The following is a 25,610-nucleotide window of genomic DNA, read 5'->3' as shown; positions in this document are numbered from 1 at the left end:
CGTCGAGGTCGGTTTAAAAATGTAATGTTGTTATGACATTGGGACACAGTACATCAGGGGTGTCGGATAATATTTCAGTAGGGGGCACAAACCTGATTATTTTCATCTGGACGCTGGTATTACATAAACGTACTAAGCTGTAGGTTAGCTACATAGGCCTACTGTAAATAAATCACCCATGAGTATGCATGGCAACTCACAGCGGACACTCTTTGGATGAATCACAGACACCCTCTAGGGATCAGAATTGCACATGAGCGCTTGACGTTTTAATGAGGCAAACAAGCAGCACTATATCTGTGTTCAGTAGAGGGTAACATTCACATTCTGCAACAATCCACATACAGTGATGGTGCTTATCCTGGTGGAATACTGTACCTCAGAAGTCCTAGCTCCTGTTATGACAGTATACTTTTACTATATAGCAATACATGTAATAACATGGACAGTCAAGGGTTTGGATTAACGGAGTTTAGCTTAACGGAATTTCACCACCTTTGAGTGGGGAAAAGCAGATATAACAGTACAGTAGTAGTAGAAATATAAATACTGTCAGAACTTCATTTCGGTAAGTCAACGATCTTTCAACTATTATTTTAAAAGGAGCTGCCCAGTGAAAATATCACTTTTTTTAAAGTTAATATTCTGTTAACTCATATGCAAATAATGTTGTTGACTTGTCCTATATTTGCATTTGTGGCCAATGCATAAATTGAAGAAAAAACAAAATAAAACCATCTCAAACTTATATCTCAAACATCCAGTTTCAAAATGCTTGCTATTTCCTCATAGAATATGATGTCATCTCCCTGAGATGGATGAGCTGGCCAATCAGTGGTTTAGACGAGGATGAGCTGGCCAATCAGTGGTCTACTTGAATGAATATCTTATGACCATTATATGCCTACACCATTCCAAAAAAAAAAAGCTGCTTTTCAACCTACTTAATTACAATTTTTGTAAGGAAAACTATTTCCCTCATATTGTAAGTATTAATAATCATTTCATAGAAATCTGGAAACACTGGGTAGTTACTTCAAGTGCCAATACTGTACTCTTCAATGGTCATTCGTTGCCAACATATCAACATATCATACTAATGTTATTTTACATAGCTCTTTTCTCCTTTAGATAACATATTTCATTCCATCTTTCTGTGACATAAGTAAGCACATTTTACAATCAGGTGACAAATCATCAATATTAAGCAATACATTTTCCTTCTTTTTATGATACTGTACCATAAATTAAGGCCCAATACCTTTCTGTCATTTCAAATCATTATACACTGAGACAATGTTCTTTGCTTAGATCAACGAGTGAAGTCTTCTCTCTATGGCTGTTTCTTCCCCTCGCCCTCTGGTGTGCCCTTCCCTGCTGCAGGACTCTTAACAGCTCTGGGAGTTTTGGTAGCTTTGGGTGGCCTCTCCAACTTCACTAGTTTCTCCTTTTTAACCGTTGTCTCCTCCTTCTTTAGAGTTTGTCCTAAAGACTCCTCATTATCTGACCCCTCCCCCTTGTCACCTTTGACCTTTCTCAGCTTGTGCTTGCCCTTGACTGGGCCGGAGAAAGTGAGCGAGGCCTTGTTGAACTCCAGAGGGAAAATGCCCACGTCTCCGTCGAAGCGGTTCTTGGCCACCTGGAGGGACCTCCGGCCGGGGCATGTCACCAGCTTCTTCTCCTGCAGGATGAGCACGTTGTCTGCCTCCTGGCTGGCCTGGTAGACAGGAGTTTCAAAGGTTACTAGTACCAACACATATAGGTTAAACATACATTGGTGACAATGTGTGTTGTGGTGAATCTCTTTGATTGAAAAAGAATGCGGGCCTGTGAAACTAATACATATACAGTACATGGAACTGTTTTTGATAATGTTGTCACAAGCACCACCTATCGATCAAACATAGCGATGCGCCCAACAGAATGACAGGTGTAATGAAAGCACTCAATGCTTTAAAGAGGCAAACAAGGAAGCCACATTTATATTGACATGATTCAGTATTAGATTTAACCCTGTACTCACCTTGGCTGTTCCAAAGATGGACGCTGTCTGTAGTTCTCTGTCGTCCTCCTCTTTCCTGGGGTGAATGATCAGAGTGACGTGACAGCTGCTGTTGGTGGCAAACTTCCTGAAAGCTCCGATAATGTGGTCCTGGACGGCAAACTTGTCTACAGAGAGGTTCTCCTGGCCCATCATGAACTGCAGGTTGTCAATGATCACGTGACTGATGTCGTAAAGGTAGACAGCATGTTGCATGGTGTCCAGCACAGCTCTGCAAAGGGAGAGAGGAGGAAGTTATATACAACTCAAGCTGTACAGTACATCTACAGATTGACATATCACTCAACACTTTCAGAGGACTCACTTGATGTTCTGCTGCCCGTGAAAGGTCATGAAATAGAGGGGCAGGTCCTCGAACCTGTCGGCCCACGAGTCGTACTGGTCCAGGTTCTCCTCCAGCCTCTGCATGGCAAACTGGGTCAGCATGATCTTGGCCAGGCGCACGTTGTTGATCTCAAAGCTGCCCCACAGCGTGTTGACGCCCTGCATGCACAGGTCCAGGGCAAACTCACTGATGAAGGTGGTCTTGCCGCTGCCCGTGGGTCCTGGAGGGGAGAAGGAAAAAAAGGGAGGAGAGGTACATTAAAGTTAGAGCCACGATCAACATAGTCTGGTAGCAGATTGATAATTTGCTTTTGTTTTGACTTACACAGTAAAGCAATATTCTCAGTCTAGTGTCAGGTTAAAAATCAACCCCAATTTGAAGCATATTCTACCATAACTAGCTATATCAAATAAAATCAAATTTATTTATATAGCCCTTCGTACATCAGCTGATATCTCAAAGTGCTGTACAGAAACTATATACGTCTGTGTAGAACAACATGATCAAATGACAATATGTCATCCTACTATACGCTATACCTGTGAAGACTGTCAGTTCCCCTTTGCGATGACCCTTCATGATCCTGTTGAGCTCTGGAAACCTGGTCCATTTCACCCCAGCCACCTGTTCCGTGTTGGCAAGCTCCCCGTAGACGTCCTCCCTGAGCTGCCTGAACGACACAATGGACTTGTGGGCGGCGGGGATGGAGGCTTTGACGATGCGGGCCAGGTTCCTGCCCTGGAACAGGGCCTCCAGAGGACAGGGCTGGAACTCCCCCGGGCGCACTAGGGAGCAGCGCTTAAGACCCAGCTTCCTGGAGAAGATCTTGGAGGCCTCCCAGGAGCGCATGTCCCCTCCCAGCCACAGGGTGACCCGCTTGAACTGTTCCAGGTAGGGCAGGAGAGCTGGGGGCAGAGTGTTAACACCCCGGGGCAGAGCCACACTGGGCAGGCCTGTGGCCTGGCTCACTGCCAGGGTATCCACCTCCTGGCCTGTCAGCACCACCTCAGAGTCCATGCGTCCCACCAGAGGTAGTCCAAACAGGTTGTGGTAGGAGCCAGCCTTGGGCACTGTGGCCTCGGTATAAGCCACCGTCCCGCCCTCCATGCTCTGGGCGGATAGCAGCTTGACGCCCCGCAGGCTGGAGTCCCTTCCACCAAACCAGGGGAACACCAGGCTCTTGGTGGGCTTGAATAACCTCACCGCAAACTTTTTGAGTGTGGCGTTGGAGATCTTGCTGATCTGGAACATGGTTTTGACTAGCTGTGCCTCCTCGTCAGGGAGGTCTGAGAAGGGCACGGCACTGGACCAGATCCTCTGCACCTCCCTGAGCTCCTGTTCCTTCTCCTCCCGCTCCTCCAGGCTTTCGGGGTATCCCAGCAGCACGTGAGGGCTGAGGGAGGCCTGGCCCTCCTTCTGCATCACCTCCAGGCAGTCCTGCAGGTCCTCCCAGCTCCCCTCCACCAGCGTCTCCTTGCACAGAAATTGGCCTGTGGTTTTGTCAATGAACATTGTAAAGCTCTCCCTCCCTGTATCCGCAGGGACACCCACAGCCGAGTCCAGGAACATGCTGGGGGCGTGCAAGCAGCTGTAGCCATCATGGAATGGGATGTCTTTAGAGCGTAGATATTGTTTGATATCGGTCACTGTAATAGGGTCGACAGGAAAGTCTAGGATAGACTTGGTATCTTTTTTGTAGCTCCTGGTACAAATGATTGGCAATGACATCCCCCATAGTTGTCCCTGAGGATAGTATGAAGGAATAGCAAATCTTGGGGTGTGTGGCTTGGTTAGGACTCTGACAAGGGAGGAAGAGAGGCATCTTTGGGGAGGCAGCCTTGGGGTGCTGCGGGCTGCCACCTGCAAGAGACAGGTGGTCCCTTTCAGGAACCAGCTCATCCACATCTGTTACCTGTTCAAGACATTGGACCTGAAACATACCAAAGAAGGATTACACAACCAGCAAGGAAAAACATAGCTATGCTAATCAGTTAGCTCGCAAGCTACTAGCTACATACTGTACATTAGGGATACCAACTACATTCAGCCGCGGGACATTTTTTAAAATTGAGTGTATAGTCAGGGCCGGAACCAGGGTTTACGTTAGCCGTTAATTGCCGGCCTTTGCCCCCCCCCCCCAAAAGAAAAGCAGGTAAATAAAACCGTTGCTCGACAAAATGACCAGAAAAAAATCCATGGCAAAATAATGCTTTTTATTCATTGATGGAAATACCAGTTGATGTAAATACATTTTACCTTCATGCTTGTTGGTCTATAGGTTAATTTGCATTATTTAGTGGAATTGAATTGGTCTGTGTATTTTCGTAATTCATCATGTATCTTATTTATCCAACACAATTATCACACACACAAGCCTTCCACAACCATAAGACCCAGTAAAAATGAATTTATTTCATCAAAATAGTTTAACCTGCTTTTTATTTGGCTTTCAAGCATCTATGAAAATTCCCTTTTTTGTTACAAATTTAACTAGAACTATGCATAATGCACTAACTTCTTGTAGCAGGCATCTGGCTATAGAAAATGAACACTGGTCTCAAAAAAAATCAAGTGATTAACCAGCTAATCTTTATATTTGAAGTTTAGCCAACTTGGATCTATTTGCTAGCTAGCAAAGTTGAACTGTTATGAACACACCGTTCTGTCTGTCTCCAACTGTTTGAAAAGCATGTTAGGCTGTCCACTTCAGAACTCAGCAGTCCCGTTCTGTGAGCTTGTGTTGCCTACCACTTCACGGCTGAGACGTTGTTGCTCCTACATGTTTCCACTTCACAATAACAGCACTTACAGGTGACCGGGCAGCTCTAGCAGGAGAGAAATTTGACAAACTGACGCGTTGGAAAGGTGGCATCCTATGACGGTGCCACGATGAAAGTCATTTAGCTGTTCAGTAAGGCCATTCTACTGGCAATGTTTGTCTATGGAGATCGCATGGCTGTGTGCTCAATTTTATACACCTGTCTGCAGTGGGTGTTGCTCAATTCACTAATATGTACTTTTGTATATATAGTGTATCTCAAATGGCCGGTAAATCTAAATTTTCCGGGTCACCCAGTCTGGCGCCACATTTTCCTAATGGAAACCATGGCCAGAAAATATCATTAATTTGTACAATGCAAATTGACCACAAGAAGCCCAAACAAATATAGTTAGCTAGTATTTGAAGAAAAAAAAATGTTTTGATAACATTTGTTTACGATTCCATAGCTATGTCTCTCTATTTATGCTGGAAATACTTGAGAACAGATTTCCTAAATAAAAATGGCTTTGAACTGATTTCCTGGGGATTTCTGTCTTTTGTGTTATTTACTTTGTTCAGAAAACTTGGGGCCAAATCAAATCTATTTCGGGCCGCCAATTGGGGAACCCTGCTGTACATTAACCACTAGATCAGGGGTATGCAACTGTTCCTGGAGGGCCGCAGGTACTGCATGATTTTGTTCCAACTGGGCACCACACTTCTGACCAACTGAGACGATTGATCAGTTAAATTACTGCCTAAATGTATCCCACCTGGTCTTCCAGGTCGGTTAAATCAATAGCACGTGGCACTCCAGAACCAGGGTCACCAACCTCTGCACTAGATGCTGGTTGTTGTTAACCAGCTAACTACCGGTTTCCACTGGCTATATTGTAAACATTCATGGGGTAGCTTTCTGGTCTTAATTTAAGGTTAGTCATAAGGTTTGCTGTGTGGTTAAGTTAAAATCACATGTTAAGAAGATAAATTGTATAAATTGGTGTGGTTTATGACTTAGTGGCTGTGGTAATTAGCTAACTGACGTGAGTCATTTGTGACCTAAGCTAGCTAGCAACATTTTTACAGGGGTGTCAAACTCAAGACCTAGACAACCAGGTGAGGGGAGTTCTTAACTAATCAGTGACCTTAATTCATCAATCATGTAACGTTACTTGATTGACGAAGGGAGGAGCGACATACCGCAAACACTCGGCTTTGCATGGAATGCGTTTGACACGTGATTTAAGAGGCCAAAAAAAGGAAGACAGAAGTGGACAAAAGCGAGGTTGCGGTAGCTTTAATCTTTTATATTGATATGCATCCCCGCATACATTCTTTCAAACTAAACTAAAATTATAATGATGCACACCAACCTTTTCTTACATTTCTTCTTCCATGCATGCTTTTGCGGGCTTTTGTTGCGTTATAAAAATACGTCCGTGTGAAACAAAGCCATCAAACTAGTATTCTCATCGCATACACAAATCATACAAAGAGAACGCTTTGATTGTAAGTTTGTGATTGGTAAATCTATTTAATATTTATATTAGATTTTTTTTACATCGAAAATACAACTCAAATGTATAACATGTATAAATTAATTTAACATTTATTGATTCCTGTGTTTGTCTTTCCGCCCGGACTTTTCACTTGACGGACTGCATGTTCTTCTCATGCCCGTCAAATCGTCCTTTAGCTACTTAGTCCATGGAAGTTAAAAAACATACACATTTTACATTTATATAGAGGTCAAAGTATTTATCAATATTGAAAATGACATCTCGAGGCACCCCGAGTCGCTTCCTACAAAGTGTTCTGCAAAACGGGGTGGGTCGGTATGTTTGTCAAATGAAGCGCATTTCCCTCATCTTCTCCAAGAATGGACAGAGCTCTCTGGGAGCCAGGTTAGTGTCATAAAGCTATCTAGCATATTGTGATTAGTTACCATTTATTATCTAGTGTGCTTTCTATGCCTGTGATATGTGGTTGTCCCACCTATTTATCTTAAGATGAATGCACTAACTGTACGTCGCTCTGGATAAGAGCATCTGCTAAATTAATTCAATGTAAATGATTATCAACAAATCCTTTCTTAGGGAATTCATTGAAGAAGGAGTGGTGGATTTTGCCCAAAAGAACCCTGGAACCGTTGTCTACGTATCTCCTCAGTCCTGCAGGATCCCTAAAATTGTTGCAGAATACTGTAAGTGTGAATTAAGTGATATTTTGTATGGAGAAATGTTCACGTCGATGTATTAAATATTGTTCCGCCATATCAGAATTCACTGCTACAGTAATATGAACTCGTCACATTTTTGTGGCTGCATTACACAAACATTACGGTAGGTGGCGCTAGAGCCAAACCGTTCATGTTCTGTCATTGAGTGTGATCCAGGATCATTGTGCAGTGAACCAATGTCGTTGTATATAATTTTTTTCAAATTCATTTTTACATTACATTGTGATTATTGCAGTTTGGACATTCATGTGATGCAGATGACGTTTTATCAAAACATCCCACATCTCGAGGAATTGTGAATGTGCCTTGTGTTTTCCTGCAGTAAACGGCAATGTGAAGGAGGAAGCCATCACAAGCAAGACGTCTCAACAGATCGCAGAGTTAATAACCAAACTGACCAACCAGTCTGGCCTGGATATCATCCGTATCCGCAAGCCCATCCACACAGACAGCCCCAGCATCCAGGGCCAATGGCATCCCTTCACTAACCGACCCCTGTCCATTGGACCAATCGGACCACAGAAACAGCAGGCCAACTAAAGACTGTGAAACCTCATAATACTGGCAATATTTTTGTCTGTTATCGTCACCCTCATCAGTGGTAGAACGAATACAGGTCAGGTGTCCACTCTCCACAGAACTGTCCAGAGCAACTCCATGGCAGACCAGCCATTGTGTTTCTGAAACACCTGAATCACCAGATATGTTATAGCATATCTGCCCTTTCCGTTTGAATGAATTTTGCACAGTTATCAGAGGCTTGTCAACTGGTATCAGTGGCGTGCATACAGAACAGTTTGTGTCCAAACGAGTATTTCAAACTGCTCACTACAGCTGTGTTTTACGAATAGAATAAAGTGGTCAATGTTTTAGACTCAGAAGTGACTAAGTTGTGATCATTTGGGAGGGGCTAATTTAAGACCCTGCGAGGTATTTACGTGGATGATCATTTAAACTGTTCAAGCGTTTGAATCAGTCGACTGAGTTCTCTGAAAGACACATCAAAATAATTACAGATGACTACGACAGACAATCCTAGACACATTGTAGAGATGTTTTATTTTCCATGGCATGTAGCATATGTACTCATTTACACCAACAGCAGTGTTTCAAGTTGCCATTACACCACAGTTCAAACAGAATCTCAACTTAGAAAATGTCTGCCAATCTCCAAAACCATCTAAACATTGTGGAATGACCCAGAAACATATGGCTCTTGAACGTCTCTATCAGCTACCCAACAATAAGACTTTACTGTAAGCATGTCTTGTATGAACGCCGTGTTGATTGTCTGCCGATGACAACATAGCTGTGGGTGGTGCTGTAAAAGAAGTGGTCAGATAGGATTTCTGGTTGAACTTGATGGATGAGTTCCAGACAGGTTGCGTGTGACTGGTCACAGGAAAGGAAATAGTATAATCCGAAGGTTGATTGTGTAAAATGCAAAAGGGTGCGTGAGTCATGAGTGTGGAAGGGAAGAGGAAGTGCACCTGTGACTGCAAAGCAATTACAGTCATGTGGTCATGTGTTCTCAATTTGTTTGGTGACCAAAGAGGATGGCATTACGTTTTTCCGGCTGTGAAGTCAGTGTTCTAGATTATAGTTTAAACAATTGATAAAATGTAAAATTGTGCCTCTTCATTCGGGTATGTTTTTTGACGGTTACCTGTCAGAATGTAGAGTGGACTTAAAACAGGAGATGTTAACCTTAATAGAATCCACTTCATACTAGTTATTTAAGTTGGGAAAAATTATAGTCTGTTATCCTAAGAACATCTACTGAACAGACTGCTGTTTTTTCTATTGATTGGAGTTGGGTTGCCACTAGTATTAACATAAATAATTTATTTATCACACACTGATTACAGGCAGAGACTGACCAGAGTAGAGTTCTCAAATCACATTTTCCCCCCGATGAGAACTGTCAGAGCTTGACTGACACTATGGGTGTAAAAGCTCTAAATAAAGATTGCTGTTGCTTAGTTACGGCCCTAGACCGCCACTCAGACTTGCCTTTTTTCCCACCAGTCTTTCAGCCTGTGCTGTACCCCCATACCCTGTCACAATCATATGTGTGAATTACTCACAATGATATGTTGAGCAGTCTGTGGAGAAAACAGGGTCGTGTTCATTAGGTTCCAAAACAAATGAAAACAGACTAAAATAGGGAGGGACAACCTGTCTTTGCATTGTATAAAACGTTTTCCATTGCGTGTCCTAATGAACATGACCAAGGACTTTATCATCATCACCCAACAGCAATACTATTGGGTATCATGCTGTCGAGACAAAAGGACGCTGTTGGAACATGTTTTGCATAATGCTGTACTGTACTGACTTCGCCCTTGGGCATTGACACACAGGATTATTTCCAGTCAATCTGATGCAAAATAGTGTTTTTATCCTTTACGGGTAGTTGCACAAAATAGTTACAACATACAGTACCTTATTTGTACTATTTTCTACATTGTAGAATAATATTAAGGATATCAAAACTATGAAATAACACATGGAAGTAACTAAAAACACATGTAGTAACCAAAAATGTGTTAAACAAATTAAAATAGATTTTAGATTCTTCAATGTAGCCACCAGCTTCACCTGGAATGTTTTTCCAACAGTCTTGAGGGAGTTCCCACATATGCTGAATGACTGCTTTGCACACTATTGGCATTCTCTTAACCAGCTTCACCTGGAATGTTTTTCCAACAGTCTTGAGGGAGTTCCCACATATGCTGAACACTTGTTGGCTGCTTTTCCTTCACTCTGTGGTTTTTAACCCTTTCTCCCCAATTTCATGGTATCCAATTGATTGTTACAGTTTTGTCTCATCGCTGCAACTCCTGTATGGAGGCGAAGGTCAAGAGCCGTGCTTCCTCCGAAACACAGCCCAACCAAGCCACACTGCACACATGTCCACTTTACTCGGAAGCCAGCCGCACCCATGTGTCAGAGGAAACACCGTACACCTTGCGACCATGTCAGCATGCACTGCGCCCGGCCCGCCACAGGAGTCACTAGTGCACGATGGTACAAGGACATCCCTCTCAGGCAAACTCTCCCCTAACCCGGATGACGCTGGGTCAATCGTGCTCTGCCCCATGGGTCTCCCGGTCGCGGCCGGTTGTGACAGAGCTAGCAGTGCGATGCAGTGCCTTAGACCACTGCACCACTCGGGAGGCCTAAATTAACTTTTAACGTGGCACACCTGTTAATTGAAATGCATTCCAGGTGACTGCCTCATGAAGCTGGTTGAGAGAATGCCAAGCGTGTGCAAAGCTGTCATCAAGGCAAAGGGTGGCTACTTTGAAGAATCTCAAATATAAAATCTATTTTGATTTGTTTAACACTTTTTTTGGTGACCATGATTCTATATGTGTTATTTCATACTTTTGATGTCTTCACTACTATTTTACAATGTAGAAAATAGTGATAATAAAGAAAAACCCTGGAATGAGTAGGTGTGTCCAAACTTTTGACTGGTACTTGTATGAGAATTGTATTTTCTCCTCAAGTTCAATGATGGCCAAAGAATTACACATGACACGGCCAATTACATGGCTGATAAAATACTAAGTAGATTGTGAAGTAGTAGTCATATCTACACCGAGCCAGAAAACAACACAGAACATGTAACACATTGATGTAACACTTTACAAGGGTATACTAAATATCCTTATGTACAGAGCAAGAAAAGTCCTCGCAAGAGGTATAACACAAATGAATCATTTAGTCATTGTTAACTCAACTGTATTCTGTAGGTGATGTGGAGTTAAAGGCCCAGTGCAGTCAAAAATGTGATTTTTCTGTTTTATTTATACTGTATTTCCACACTGAGGTTTGAATAATACTGTGACATTGATGATCCTTCCCTTTTAGTGTAAGAGCTGTTTGAAAAGCCTGCCTTGAGTTTTCAGCCTATTTTGGTGGGATGGAGTTTTGGCCTGCCTGGTGACATCATAGTTACTAGACCAATAGGAAAGAGTTCCAAACCTCTCTGCCAATATCAGCTAGTTTTCAGCTAGTTTCCCCCTCCCCACTTAGACCACTCCCAGACAGTCATAGCAACATTCTTGCTTGAGAAATTGCCCTTTGCTAAGAAGCTATTTTTGTCACAGTAAGGTACTTCATTGTTACCTAGAAATGATTTGATATTGACATAAAAACGGCTGCACTGGGCCTTTGTCTAAACCTCCATTTGAACGTTGTCATGTCTGTACAGTATGACGTGAGCGAGTATGTTTGTTGAAATAAGTGTTCCACAATGTTTACGGGGGCATACAGTATATACTGGAGGTGTGTATTTGACTGTAGTAGCCAGCCTATTTTCCAATTGACCGTAAGTAGTAAGTACACTACAATAACCATATCCAAGTCCCCTGCCATTGGAGATTTCACGTGCTGATTGTCCTTCTGTGTATTTTGAGCAGTCATTGGCTCAGATCATCAGGGTTCCTCACACACTCCTTCTTCCATCCATCTTTTCCATCTCTTCTGAGATCAATGTGATCTGGCTTCTTGCATATCTAAAGACAGATGCAATATAAAACAGCAGGTATAAAGACATAATATGGCAGCAATACACTCTACATATACAGCATGTCTGTTTTTTGTAGTTTTAAACTCTTCTCTCTGTTAAAACTTTAAATGTAACGTGACAACATCAGTGAATCACCTCTAATGACAAATGACATGCCCTGCAGTTTAAATGCCCAGTTAGTCATAAATGTCCAGTTTGTTCTTTCAACTTTGAATGTTCTATTCATCCGGGTTAGTGCTCAACTACCCTCATTTGTGTGATTGCACTTTCGATACATCATTATTTATTTTACATGAAAAGATAATAAGATAAGCAAAACACATTCATCCGGCTTGCTTGAGCCCTGCTGTAGACTCGCTTTTGAACAACATTAATATAACGCTCCGGTGCCATTGTGTTTTTTTACACTTCCACCGAGACACCTTGTGAAAACTGCATGTGCGATGACACACATATCATTCTGCATAAATATTCTAAGCAACCAGGTTCTGCTCGGCTATTATAATGACCAATGGGAGATGGCACGTCTTTGTTATAGCCCAGCACTAAAACACCCGATTCAACATAAATCACTGCCAAGCCCTTGATTAGTTGAAAAGGGTGTTTTCATTAGTGCTGGGCGAGAACAAAGAATGCACACCCGGTGGGTCCTTCCAGGCACAGGGAACAGGATTTAGGAACACTGCAGTAGCCCCTTTCCAAAGACAAGGTCACAGGCACTGTTTATAGGCCAGGCTTAATGGATTGGGGTGCTATCATGGAGGTTTGTGAAATCAGCAGAGTCCTCTAGAGCAGGGTGTGTCGTCGTCGTCCCCCCCCCGGTGCACGTTTTGTTTTTTGCCCGAGCGCTACGCAGCTGATTAAGATAATCGAAGCTTGATGATGAGTTGGTTATTTGAATCAGCTGTGTAATGCTGGTCAAAAACGTGCACCCAAAGTGGGAACCCAGGACCAAGTGTGGGAAACCGTGCTCTAGGGGAGAGGGGGGATGAGAGAAAAGGAGGGCAGGAGGGGATGATGATACTGTAACGTGGAGAGGCCAGGGAATGGAAAAGGGAGGATATAACGACAGAGAGGGAGGGAATAAAGGTAGGGGGAGAGAGGGTTAGGAGGAGGAGCAGGAAACCTCTTCGGGTGCAAAGCAGTTCCTGACAGCCCCCCTCCCACACACAAATAGAGACACGCACATATGCACACACCCTCCCTCTCCTACTCTATCACCTCACTTCATCAATGCCCTGGACACACAGGTCAAATGTTTTCCTGTGCCGCTCGGCCGCCTTCGATAGAATCCACACAAAAAAGGACAACAAGCCTTCACTTGGTGTCTATGGAGTCCAGCCCATGAGCGATGCCAAGCACCGCTGTTACCGTCAGCAATGCAGTACCAGATACACAAACCGGCGCGCTGTGCTGCGAGCCACCAGGGAGCAGCCGAGCTGATTACACACTTCACTGTGATGAGGAAAGGCCTTTATTTGACACGGCAAGCCTCGACATGTTTAGAGAGTACCGACTGACTGGCTGTTTGTGATCTTGTTCCTATGCTGAATGCATATTCCACCATATGGCACCATATTCCCTATGTAGCGCACTACTTTTGGCCAGAGCCTTGTATATTCCCTATAGTGCACTAAACGTAGTGCACGTTATAGAGAAGGATGCCATTTCAGACACAACCACTACTTGCTTTGGTCAGAGTGGACTCTCCAGGAAATGGAGCAGTGGAGTAGGTCGTCGCTAGCGACATACGTTGTTTTTGCGTTGACACTGATGTCACGTAAACATTGAGAGAGCGTTGCAGGTTAAGTAACAATGACACAGGTCTTTTTTTGTGCGAAGGTCCTATAGCTCATCTGGCATGTGGCCACCAGCTTGGGACAGCAAAGGACACATAGCAGCAACATCAAACTGGGATGGAACAGGGCTCCGGGCAGCCGAGCGGAAATGGAGGAAAACTCGCCTCCCTGCGGACCTGGCATCCTTTCACTCCCTCCTCTCTACATTTTCCTCCTCTGTCTCTGCTGCTAAAGCCACTTTCTACCATTCTAAATTCCAAGCATCTGCCTCTAACCCTAGGAAGCTCTTTGCCACCTTCTCCTCCCTCCTGAAACCCCCTCCTCCTCCCTCTCTGCAGATGACTTCGTCAACCATTTTGAAAAGAAGGTCGACGACATCCGATCCTCGTTTGCTAAGTCAAACGACACCGCTGGTTCTGCTCACACTGCCCTACCCTATGCTCTGACCTCTTTCTCCCTCTCTCTCCAGATGAAATCTCACGTCTTGTGACGGCCGGCCGCCCAACAACCTGCCCGCTTGACCCTATCCCCTCCTCTCTTCTCCAGACCATTTCCGGAGACCTTCTCCCTTACCTCACCTCGCTCATCAACTCATCCCTGACCGCTGGCTACGTCCCTTCCGTCTTCAAGAGAGCGAGAGTTGCACCCTTCTGAAAAAACCTACACTCGATCCCTCCGATGTCAACAACTACAGACCAGTATCCCTTCTCTCTTTTCTCTCCAAAACTCTTGAGCGTGCCGTCCTTGGCCAACTCTACCGCTATCTCTCTCAGAATGACCTTCTTGATCCAAATCAGTCAGGTTTCAAGACTAGTCATTCAACCGAGACTGCTCTTCTCTGCATCACGGAGGCGCTCCGCACTGCTAAAGCTAACTCTCTCTCCTCTGCTCTCATCCTTCTAGACCTATCGGCTGCCTTCGATACTGTGAACCATCAGATCCTCCTCTCCACCCTCTCCGAGTTGGGCATCTCCGGCGCGGCCCACGCTTGATTGCGTCCTACCTGACAGGTCGCTCCTACCAGGTGGCGTGGCGAGAATCTGTCTCCTCACCACGCGCTCTCACCACTGGTGTCCCCAGGGCTCTGTTCTAGGCCCTCTCTTATTCTCGCTATACACCAAGTCACTTGGCTCTGTCATAACCTCACATGGTCTCTCCTATCATTGCTATGCAGACGACACACAATTAATCTTCTCCTTTCCCCCTTCTGATGACCAGGTGGCGAATCGCATCTCTGCATGTCTGGCAGACATCAGTGTGGATGACGGATCACCACCTCAAGCTGAACCTCAGCAAGACGGAGCTCCTCTTCCTCCCGGGGAAGGACTGCCCGTTCCATGATCTCGCCATCACGGTTGACAACTCCATTGTGTCTTCCTCCCAGAGCGCTAAGAACCTTGGCGTGATCCTGGACAACACCCTGTCCTTCTCAACTAACATCAAGGCGGTGTCCCGTTCCTGTAGGTTCATGCTCTACAACATCCGCAGAGTACGACCCTGCCTCACACAGGAAGCGGCGCAGGTCCTAATCCAGGCACTTGTCATCTCCCGTCTTGATTACTGCAACTCGCTGTTGGCTGGGCTCCCTGCCTGTGCCATTAAACCCCTACAACTCATCCAGAACGCCGCAGCCCGTCTGGTGTTCAACCTTCCCAAGTTCTCTCACGTCACCCCGCTCCTCCGCTCTCTCCACTGGCTTCCAGTTGAAGCTCGCATCCGCTACAAGACCATGGTGCTTGCCTACGGAGCTGTGAGGGGAACGGCACCTCAGTACCTCCAGGCTCTGATCAGGCCCTACACCCAAACAAGGGCACTGCGTTCATCCACCTCTGGCCTGCTCGCCTCCCTACCACTGAGGAAGTACAGTTCCCGCTCAGCCCAGTCAAAACTGTTCGCTGCTCTGGCCCCCCAATGGTGGAACAAACTCCCTCACGACGCCAGGACAGCGGAGTCAATCACCACCTTCCGGAGACACCTGAAACCCCACCTCTTCAAGGAATACCTAGGATAGGGTAAGTAATCCTTCTCACCCCCCCTAAAAAGATTTAGATGCACTATTGTAAAGTGGCTGTTCCACTGGATGTCATAAGGTGTATGCACCAATTTGTAAGTCGCTCTGGACAAGAGTGTCTGCTAAATGACTTAAATGTAAATGTAATGGAATCTGGACTGGACTGTTTCTTTTATACTGTTTTTCACACTGTGTATCCATATACTGTATTCTTCACGTAACTTATTTTAATACATCTACTACTGTATATATCATTCTTAGTAGATCTTTTTGGTGTACAGAGCCTTCAGAAAGTATTCACACACCTTGACTTTTTCCACATTTTGATGTGTTACAGCCTGAATTTAAATTGGATTACATTTAGATGTTGTGTCACTGGCCTACACACAATACCCCATAATGTCAAAGTGGAATGTTGTTTTTAGACATTTTTACAAATTAAGAAAAAATGAAAAGCTGAAATGTCTTGTGTCAATAAGTATTCAACCCCTTTGTTATGGCAAGCCTAAACGACTTCAGGAGTAAAAATGTGATTAACAAGTCACATAAGTTCCATGGACTCATTCGGTGTACAATAATAGTGTTTAACATGATTTTTTAATGACTACCTCATCGATGTACCCCACACATACAATTATCTGTAAGGTCCCTCAGTCGAGCAGTGACTTCCAATGGTTACTTTAAAACAGTTACAGAGTTGAATGGCTCTGATAGGAGAAAACTGAAAATGGATCAACTTTGTAGGTACTCCATAATATTAATCTAAATGACAGAGTGAAAAGAAGGAAGACTGTACAGAATAAAACGATTCCAAAAGATGAATCCTGTTTGCAACAAGACACTAAAGTAAAACTGCAAAAAATGTGGCAAAGACATGAACTTTATGTCCTGAATATAAAGTGTTATGTTTGGGGCAAATCCAACACAACACATCACTGAGTACCACTCTTCATATTTACAAGCATGGTGATGGCTGCATCATGTTATGGGTATGCTTGTCATCGGCAAGGACTATGGAGTTTTTTAAAATAAAAATAAATGGAATAAAGCTAACCGCAGGCAAAATCCTAGAGGAAAACCTGGTCCAGTCTGCTTTCCAACAGATACTGGGAGACAAATTCACCTTTCAGCAGGACAATAACCTAAAACACAAGGTCATTATACACAGGAGTTGCTTACCAAGATGAGATTGAATATTCCTGAGTGGCCTAGTTACAGTTTTGACTTAAATCGGCTTCATAATCTATGGCTGTCTATCAATGATCAACAACCAATTTGACAGAGATTGAACAATTGTAAAAATAATAATGGACAAATATTGTACAATCCAGGTGTGCTAAGCTCTTAGAGAATTACCCAGAAAGACTCGGTTATAATCACTGCCAATGGTGATTATAACATGTATTGACTCAGGGTGTGAACTCTTATGGAAATAAACTATTTCTTGTTTTTAAATTTCAATACATTTGTAAAAATGTGTAATAACATGTTTTCACTTTGTCATTATGGGGTATTGTGTGTAGATTGGTGAGAAAAAAAGTATATTTAATCCATTTTGAATTCGGGCAGTACCACAAATATGTGGAATAAGTCAAGGGGTATGAATAGTTTCTGAAAGCTCCGTACCTACGAATAGATTGCATTTGGATTACCGATACAGTGTTATTTGGGATTGTTATCTGGATTCGTTCTGACATTCGTTTCTAATTTTTAATTGTTTGATATTTGTACTGCACCGTTAGGAGCTAGTAACACAAGCATTTCACTGCACCCGCTACAACATCTGCTAAACTGTGTACATCAATATGTCTGCCGCAATCGCCTTCCTCTTTCATGGAGAGGAACATGAAAGCTGATGCTTGGTGGTTGTGGACTTTGACTTTGAAAAAAAGGTTGAAATGACAGTGACAATGTGCATGTTCATAGTAATTTGAGAAGTATTTCAACAACATGTGCAGGGCACAGCTTTCTCTCAGTCTTACCTTTGCCTTCTGGTCTCCTGTTGGGCTCACACATCTCTGGCAATCAGATCCATCATCATCATTATCACCACTCAGTTTCTCTGATCAATCTGACCAGAGATCAGTCATTAACGATTGTCTTCATTCTTTAATCATAGTCTTCATCCCGCCAAGTTTAGATAAAACCTGCCGTCTATCCATACTGCTGTTTTCCCCCTTTGACACAATCCGACACGCTAACAACACAAAGATGCTAAAAAGTTCCATTTCAATTTGGTTTCGGCGCAACCATTTCAACTGGCATTGTTGCTACTGACGGCTGCCACAGCGATACTATTGCTATTTACATAAAGCACAAAAGAAAATGAAGATAAGTGTGTGGTATTAAGTTATGACTGCAATGTATTATTTGTCCAACCATATTTGCTCTCATATGAAGTTCTGTAGGCCTGGGTCAATAAGAGCCATCTTAGACGTGTATGGCACTAAACTACCGTACCCATTGTTCTCTGAACTCAATAGTTTAGACGATGGTCTATAATGTTCATACCGGATTTGGTAGTTCCTCACAGTCTTACGTGCATCACCATCTCACTCCATGGTCGTTGGTCATATGACCTGGGCTCTCATCGTCCCGTGTCCCACGATACACCACAGCACTCGCTGTCAGTGTACCTGCTGACCAGACCATCACTGACCCTACTTCCCCAATAGGGTAAGGATCTGAGGTAGGATTGTAACTAACTTGTGTATGTATCATGTACGTGACCTTAAGTCCTTGAAAGTCAATCAAAGGGTCCATGTAATAGTAAAATGTGTGTCCAAAATGGTTACCATGACTACATCAATGACTGCTCCAGTTTGGTCAAAGTCAGAAAGTCTTCTTTACTCCAGTGTTCAGGAGGGAACGTGGGCCACTTGTCTCGAGTCACAGGAAGCTGCACATTGAGTTTTAGGGATGGATACTCCCACAAGTTGCTTTGACACTGGGTAAAGAGCAGCAGTATAATACAACAATTCGACCTTCCTGCCTCTTGGGGGCACTCTGGGGTTAATCCAATAAACAGATCAATGGGAAAGTGAGGGGGGGGGGGGCTAGACAGAGCTCTCGTCTGGCAGCTGGGGGTCCATTTGTGTGTGCTTCCTCTTCTCTAGGATGCGGTTGAGCTCTTCGGTGAACGAGTGGTAGAGGGGAGACGTGCTCCCCTCGGGGTCCGCCGTCTGCCTCAGCAGCACGTAACTGTTGCCGTTCATCTTGCGAAGGACACTGGGTAACGTGGCCGACATCCCGTTGGCGTACTCTGACGATGCGTACGCTGAGGAAGGCAGGGGCGGCGGCATTGGGAGAGGCGGGGCGGGAGGGGGCGGCGACTTTCCCGGAGACCCTCCCCCAGGCACAATCTGAAGGAAGCCGTCGCCCACGTCGTCCACGTTAGAAGCCGACAGGGAGCGGCGTCCGCGCTTGCTGTCTTGCCTGCCGTTGCAATGGATGGACATGGTCTTGAGCTCCAGATGAGAATGGGAGCTCTTCTTCCTCTCGGCTGCGGCCCCTGACTCGGGCAGCCCCACCTGGGAGTACTTGCGGCCCTGGTAGGGCCCTCGTTTGCAGAAGCTGACGTAGAGCAACACTATGGTCAGCACCAGACACAGCCCGCCCAGCACAGCCACCAGGGAGATATACATGGCCTCCATGTGCCTATAGGTCTGGAACTCGGGTCCAAAGGGGAGGGGAGCAGGTGGGGAGGGCAGGGGCTGCTCGGTGGGGGTGCTGGGGCTAAGAAAAGTGCTTTGTGGGGCGGTAGTGGCGGTGGTTGATAAAGTGTTCGTCGTGACTGTTGGCCCCACAGGGAAGGGCAGGTCAGGGTGCACCTTCACCGTGTACAGCCTCACTGGCACCCACACGTCGTTCTCCACGGCGTAGCAGTGGTAGTCTCCACTCTGGTCGGCCCGGGCGCCTATGAGGAGCAGGCCATCGGTGCCCACGCGGTGGCCCGAGTCGAGGTCATAGCCCTGGAGCTCGTGCCCATCCAGGGTCCAGTGGGGCGTGGCCAGGTTGGAGCGCAGCTCGCACTGGAGGAGGATGTCGTCCCCAGACATCACCGTACGCCTGCGGTGGACTACTGAGAGAGAGAGAGAGAGAGAGAGAGAGAGAGAGAGAGAGAGAGAGAGAGAGAGAGAGAGAGAGAGAGAGAGAGAGAGAGAGAGAGAGAGAGAGAGAGAGAGAGAGAGAGAGAGAGAGAGAGAGAGAGAGAGAGAGAGAGAGAGAGAGAGAGAGAGAGAGAGAGAGAGAGAGAGAGAGAGAGAGAGAGAGAGAGAGAGAGAGAGAGAGAGAGAGAGAGAGAGAGATGTAAAGAGATGGCAGGTCATATTATCAAAGCAGAGCTAGCAGGACATATTAACCTTTCAGCGTCACTTCTCATCTTTATTCGTAGTAAGCTTCTGAAAGCAGACAGAACCCCGCAATGCAGACAGCTCGATCATCTGACCTCTAATTTAATGTAAGAGGAACTGATTAAAGTGAGTGGAGCAGCCCAGGGGAGTAGTAAAAGCGCTGCACACCTCATGAAATCCCTTAATGGCCTTTAAATGGTTTGGGTTTGCGGGCAAAAGAGCCACATGTCGGAATATATTAATGCTGTGATATCCCTTAAAATAGAACTTGTGTGTGTGTGTGTGTGTGTGTGTGTGTGTGTGTGTGTGTGTGTGTGTGTGTGTGTGTGTGTGTGTGTGTGTGTGTGTGTGTGTGTGTGTGTGTGTGTGTGTGTGTGTGTGTGTGTGTGTGTGTGTGTGTGTGAATGTGAATGTATGATGCATGTGTTTGAGAGCGATTCGCACACGCGTGGTGTGTGAGTGTATGGTGTGTGTGTACTCAGTACATACCAGCTCCTGTGCTGTTGTCACAGCCTCTGTTGCCTTTCTGTATATCCTGGGTTAGATTGGAGCTGAATAGGAGCCAGAAGAATGTTAGTTCTCATTTATGCTTCCAGGGTAGTGGGCACCCACACATACTGTACACGCAGACAAAGTAGGAACACAGAAACGGTAGGACAATTGAACAGTGTACTTTATGTGTACTTCATTGAAGTACACATACAATAGGATGTTGGGTTGTGTATTTAAGTAATCAAACAGTCCACCCATTTTATACAGGTACCTCACGGTGTGTTCAGTTAAAGTCAACAAAAGAAAGTAAACAACGACAAAAATTCTAAGCAGAGCCTATTAGAATATGATAGCAGTTGATCTGCCAGGGTTATTTTAATTGGAATGAAACTCTCTCAAACTAATGCGGTGCTCAAAGCACATCAGCGATTCCCCAGGAAAACCACCAAACAGTCTGATATATCTGCAGCAGTAATGAAGATTCAAATGTCTGACGCTCACTCATGCAGAGTAAATGATTCCAGACACAAAACAGTCCCCAGCCTCACTCACTGGTGTCCCACTAGTGTGTGTGTGTACGTACGCGTCCGTGTGTGTGCCTGCCCTCACCTGTTTGTGCGTGAGGATATTTCCACACACAGCGCCCCGTCCCAGCCACAGTACGGGTCCCGGGCAAACACACAGTCGAAACAGGACGTGTAGCGCTGGCAGGAGGACAAGGGGACCTGGAGCACTGCAGAGTTGGAGCCCACATAGACACTTCCCTGTTGGACGAGAGCTCATGTTTCACTATTTGGTAACAATTTACTTATAAATGGCAGGCACAATGCTTTAAAACGTGTTATTAGCATGTATGAGCAACGTATAGTACCTGTGTCTGGGAGATGACCATGCTGTCTACAGGCTGAGGGTTCTCAAAAAGCTGCAGCTCCTCTATGATGTGCATTTGACCTCCGACCTCCACAGCCCTGTGCAGCCAGCCGTCGTCTGCAGGGAAAAACACAGACATATCATGTTCATCCAACGTTTATACAACGTTCAAATAACATTCATGTGATATGACATTGATATAACTCTCATATAACATTCATGTAACATTAATTCAAGAAAAGAATATGTATTATGCATTACACATCTAGCCAGACTCACCAGTTCCCAAGAAGAGCACGGTGTAGACGTGTCTGTCCAGAGCTGCCACCCGGTGCACGGCCATCTTGACGTAATTGACACTTCTCTTGAATAGTAGGGGGCGCCCTCCTATGGGGTGGACCTGTGTAGACATCAGGGGGTGGCGCCTCGCAAAGGTCAACACGTTGTCTGGGAGGTCACGGGACGAGTTGATGCCCTGGGACCGGTGTATGTTTGTGATACACTGAAGGGAGAGAAGGCAGTGAGAGAGAGAGAGAGAGAGAGAGAGAGAGAGAGAGAGAGAGAGAGAGAGAGAGAAAGAGAGAGAGAGAGACAGGAGAGGGAAAGAGAGAGCAGTCAATACAGATCAGGAGAGAGTGAGTGAGACAGAAATAGACAAGGGCTCACCTCAACAGCATTAAGTGACTTCCTCTTCTACACCCGCATATTAAAGAACTAGTCAGGTGACAGCCAAGTCTAAGTACTGCTTTCACTTATTCAGTCTTTTCAGATGAAGGAATGAAGACGAGGAAAGGAGGACACCGTGTAGAGATCATTGAGACTGATCCAAGGTGGTAAGAAACAGGGGAAAGGGGAGGAAGAGGTGATTGAGGGGTATTCCTAGAGACTTACCGAGCCAGGTCTTGGTACCGGAACCTTCCCTCTATATTCCCTCCATTTGGAATCCTGCACCTCCATGTAAGGCCCCTCGAAGGGCCTCTGAATATCTGTGAAGGAGTACTGGCACACCGCAGACACCTTGACATTTTTCCTGAGAGAAAAAAAAATGCCCCAAGACACAGAAGAAAAGTCAGAGAATAATAATTCAACCGTTATATAAAACATTGAAGCTTGTTCTTGGAAAGTAACTGCCACCGGCCACCCAAAGCGAATTTCAAACACATCAGTGATCCACTCACCGAGAGAGAAAATGTCAATAGACTTGGTCAGGTTTTAGTAGATAATTCACTGAAAGCTGTAGTGGGAAGTAGGGATGGAAGCAGTGATGTAAAGTCACACTCAAGTTTGACAACAGAGTATTTTTTTCCACCACTGGTGGGGAGGAGAGTGGGGGTTTGGTTTTGGGTAACAGTCATCTTTTCCTTGTTCTCTTCTTCCCTTTGTCTTCAACAGGGATATGGGGAGTTGGCACCAGGTCATTGACGGGTAAGCTCTCGTCTTACTGTATATCAGCACTAAGCTTGTGCTTTATTCGTATTCAATGTGCAGTTGAGTCATGTACTCTCAACTGCGTTGGCATAAGTCTTACTACCTGGGACTACGCGCTTGGGTGAAAGACTGACTGGATGATCGCATCTAAAACGATACCCGATTTCCTACAGTACCAAATAGTCTGGTCAAGGTAAGGTGTCATTTGGAACACACACTCTAAGCCACATGACATGGCTCTGTTGGGGAGTACCGAGGAGAGAAAGAGTAGTTTTGTCCTGTGTATGTGCTAGTAGATAGGAACCAGGTTAAATAACTGCCAAATGCTCATAGCTTGCAGGTAGGATTAGCCTGTATGAGTCACTGTAAAGCCTATTGTGTGTCCTCCTTAGCCCGCACAGCCAACCCATGACTTCTTCTGGTGTCTGCCCAGAGTAATACAGTGTTGCCCAAAGGCTTACTCACGTTTACTCACTCAGGTCACACACATGGTGATGGGTGTAACTCACAAAGGTGCACTTTAGCGTGCCATAAATGGGGGAGGGAGAGGGAGAGACAATTCTATATTTGTCTGTTTTTACACCATCTGATTCTCAGAACCGTGGTGACTGTTTGATACAGCATGATTATGCATATGAACACGCACACGCGCGCACACACACACACACAAAACACTGCTGCCTGCAACCCTATCTTCGCCTGACAGGGTCATTGATATGCTCCTACTTCAGCCTGCAGCCCCAATGTCAGCCTCTCTCACTCCCCATCATTCACTATCAGCTTACAATCTCCCATCTGATAACCACAACAAACTACTATCTACTTACACTGTCAACAGATCACAAATCTCTGCATACAAAGTGATGAGTGCATGACTACACAACAGTATAAAGCCAGTTGACAATTATCCAGTAGCGGTATGGTAGACAACAAATACCATTGCTCCATTCTCTTACCATTCCAGGCCAAAGATCCCGTAGAAGACGGTGCTGTGTACGTCTGGGCCCTCCAGTACGAAGACGCTACGCAGCACATTCAGGTGGAGCTCGTAGTCAGGAACGGAGCACACCAGTCTAGCCTTCAGGAAGGACGTCCACTTTCTCTGCAAGGTCCTCTGGCCACCCCAGTCACCCTGGAGGGGAGGGGGGGGGAGAGATGGCCCGAACATCAGTCACACACACAGATACACACTCATAAGGTAACACACACACACACAGATACACACTCATACAGTAACACACACACACACACAGATACACCCTCATACAGTAACACACACACACACACACATACACAGATACACCCTCATACAGTAACACACACACACACACACACATACACACATACACACTCATACAGTAACACACATACACAGATACACACTCATAAGGCAACACACACATACACAGATACACACTCATAAGGTAACACACACACACACTCATACAGTAACACACACACACACACACACACACACACACACACACACACACACACACACACACACACACACACACACACACACACACACACACACACACACACACACACACACACAGATACACACTCATACAGTAACACACACACACACACACACACAGATACACACTCATACAGTAACACACACACACACACACACACACACACACACACACACACACACACACACACACACACACACACATACACACTCATACAGTAACACACGCACACAGGTTTACTCATGATCATACGTACACATACCACAAACTCATCCACATACTGTATACACACACACTTACTCACAACCCCACTGCACACACTAGAAGCAGTACTGAGCACCATTGAATGAGAGTGTTCAGTTGAGGCTCACAGTGTGCCTCCTTGAACACATTTACTCCAATTGAATTTCGGGCAGCAGCATCCGAGGAGGTGCTGGGAGGAGAAGAAGCCTGAATAGAGTGATTTAGCACACCTCATTTAGAGCAGAGACTTCTCCCCTCTTTGTGTGGCGGGGTTTTAATACACCCATCGCTCTTCATTTCCGTCTTTCATAGACCTCTATCATCTCTCTACCCAGCCTCAGTACTGTATCCGCCGCAAAACACTGTAGTCACAGAAAACAAAGTAACCAAAACAAACACAAACAGCACACATTACTCATACATAAAAAGGGCTGATCCATCGAGAACAATAGCGTTGTTCTCAATGCAAAAAAAAAAGAGAAGATTAAGCAGAGAAATACACCCGCACTGAAGGTTAATCTTCTCCCTAGTGAATTAGACCCCTGGTGAGAGAGCTGGCAACCAGCTCTGGGCAGAGAGACAAGATGGCCGCCATCCAAAAGTAGACACAAGTAGCCGGTATAGAAGACTAAAGATGTTTTGGTTGTGATGATGTTGGTTGTGGTGCTGTTAACGACAGCCTGTCAGGTGAATTGTAATGCACACGCTCTGTGGCTAATCATGTTGTCACTTCATAATCTCTGTTAACAGACACAAGGACCCCAGCACAGCACCCTGAGGATATGCCTGTGTAAAAATAAATTGGAGGAAGTGGACCAGTGCCAAGTGGTGCACATTTTCATTCTAGCCCAACAGTAGCACACCTGATCAACCTATTAACTAACCACGCCCTTGGTTCAGGTGTGTTAGTGCTTGGCACTGGTCTAAAACAAGGGGTAGAAGCCATGCAGGGGCTATGCAGGGGCTGAGAGCTATATAGGCTGATAGCCAAGTAGGCCCGCCTCAAG

General features: G+C 45.1%; 3 protein-coding genes across 6 annotated transcripts in view; 1 reads left to right on the top strand and 2 right to left on the bottom strand.

Moving 5' to 3' along the window:
- Positions 1 to 8: 8 nt before the first annotated feature.
- twnk (twinkle mtDNA helicase) lies at positions 9 to 6,590 on the bottom strand. 2 transcript variants are annotated; one of them, XM_035749088.2, is made up of 5 exons: positions 6,522 to 6,590; positions 2,927 to 4,317; positions 2,367 to 2,607; positions 2,024 to 2,273; positions 9 to 1,717 (listed from the first exon to the last, which is right to left on the bottom strand). In XM_035749088.2, exons 2-5 carry the CDS (start codon positions 4,290 to 4,292, stop codon positions 1,334 to 1,336), a joined length of 2,241 nt encoding a protein of 746 aa, XP_035604981.1. In that variant the 5' UTR covers positions 4,293 to 4,317; positions 6,522 to 6,590; the 3' UTR covers positions 9 to 1,333. The 2 variants fall into 2 exon arrangements, with proteins under 2 accessions (XP_035604981.1, XP_035604988.1); XM_035749095.2 differs by lacking the exon at positions 6,522 to 6,590 and adding an exon at positions 5,046 to 5,306.
- Positions 6,034 to 8,268, top strand: mrpl43 (mitochondrial ribosomal protein L43). The gene is made up of 4 exons (XM_035749104.2): positions 6,034 to 6,657; positions 6,845 to 7,052; positions 7,245 to 7,351; positions 7,710 to 8,268. Exons 2-4 carry the CDS (start codon positions 6,922 to 6,924, stop codon positions 7,925 to 7,927), a joined length of 456 nt encoding a protein of 151 aa, XP_035604997.1. The 5' UTR covers positions 6,034 to 6,657; positions 6,845 to 6,921; the 3' UTR covers positions 7,928 to 8,268.
- A 159-nt stretch (positions 8,269 to 8,427) lies between these two features.
- The window catches only part of LOC118366427 (semaphorin-4G-like), a 40,077-nt gene continuing 22,894 nt past the window's right edge, over positions 8,428 to 25,610 (bottom strand). For 2 of the 3 annotated variants that reach the window (XM_035749078.2, XM_035749081.2), the window contains 8 exons: positions 23,836 to 24,011; positions 22,343 to 22,481; positions 21,731 to 21,953; positions 21,453 to 21,568; positions 21,191 to 21,345; positions 20,579 to 20,640; positions 17,720 to 19,818; positions 8,428 to 11,913 (listed from right to left, as the gene is read on the bottom strand). In XM_035749078.2, the coding sequence (XP_035604971.1) occupies positions 18,794 to 19,818; positions 20,579 to 20,640; positions 21,191 to 21,345; positions 21,453 to 21,568; positions 21,731 to 21,953; positions 22,343 to 22,481; positions 23,836 to 24,011 (1,896 nt within the window). In that variant the 3' untranslated portion in view covers positions 8,428 to 11,913; positions 17,720 to 18,793. The remainder of the gene's footprint in view (positions 11,914 to 17,719; positions 19,819 to 20,578; positions 20,641 to 21,190; positions 21,346 to 21,452; positions 21,569 to 21,730; positions 21,954 to 22,342; positions 22,482 to 23,835; positions 24,012 to 25,610) is intronic. The other variant, XM_035749080.2, reaches the window with a different exon arrangement.

The sequence above is a fragment of the Oncorhynchus keta genome, chromosome 3, assembly GCF_023373465.1.
Source record: "Oncorhynchus keta strain PuntledgeMale-10-30-2019 chromosome 3, Oket_V2, whole genome shotgun sequence".
Classification (NCBI taxonomy): domain Eukaryota; kingdom Metazoa; phylum Chordata; class Actinopteri; order Salmoniformes; family Salmonidae; genus Oncorhynchus; species Oncorhynchus keta.
Note: the sequence above shows the minus strand (reverse complement) of the source record. Positions and strands in the feature narration are given on the sequence as shown.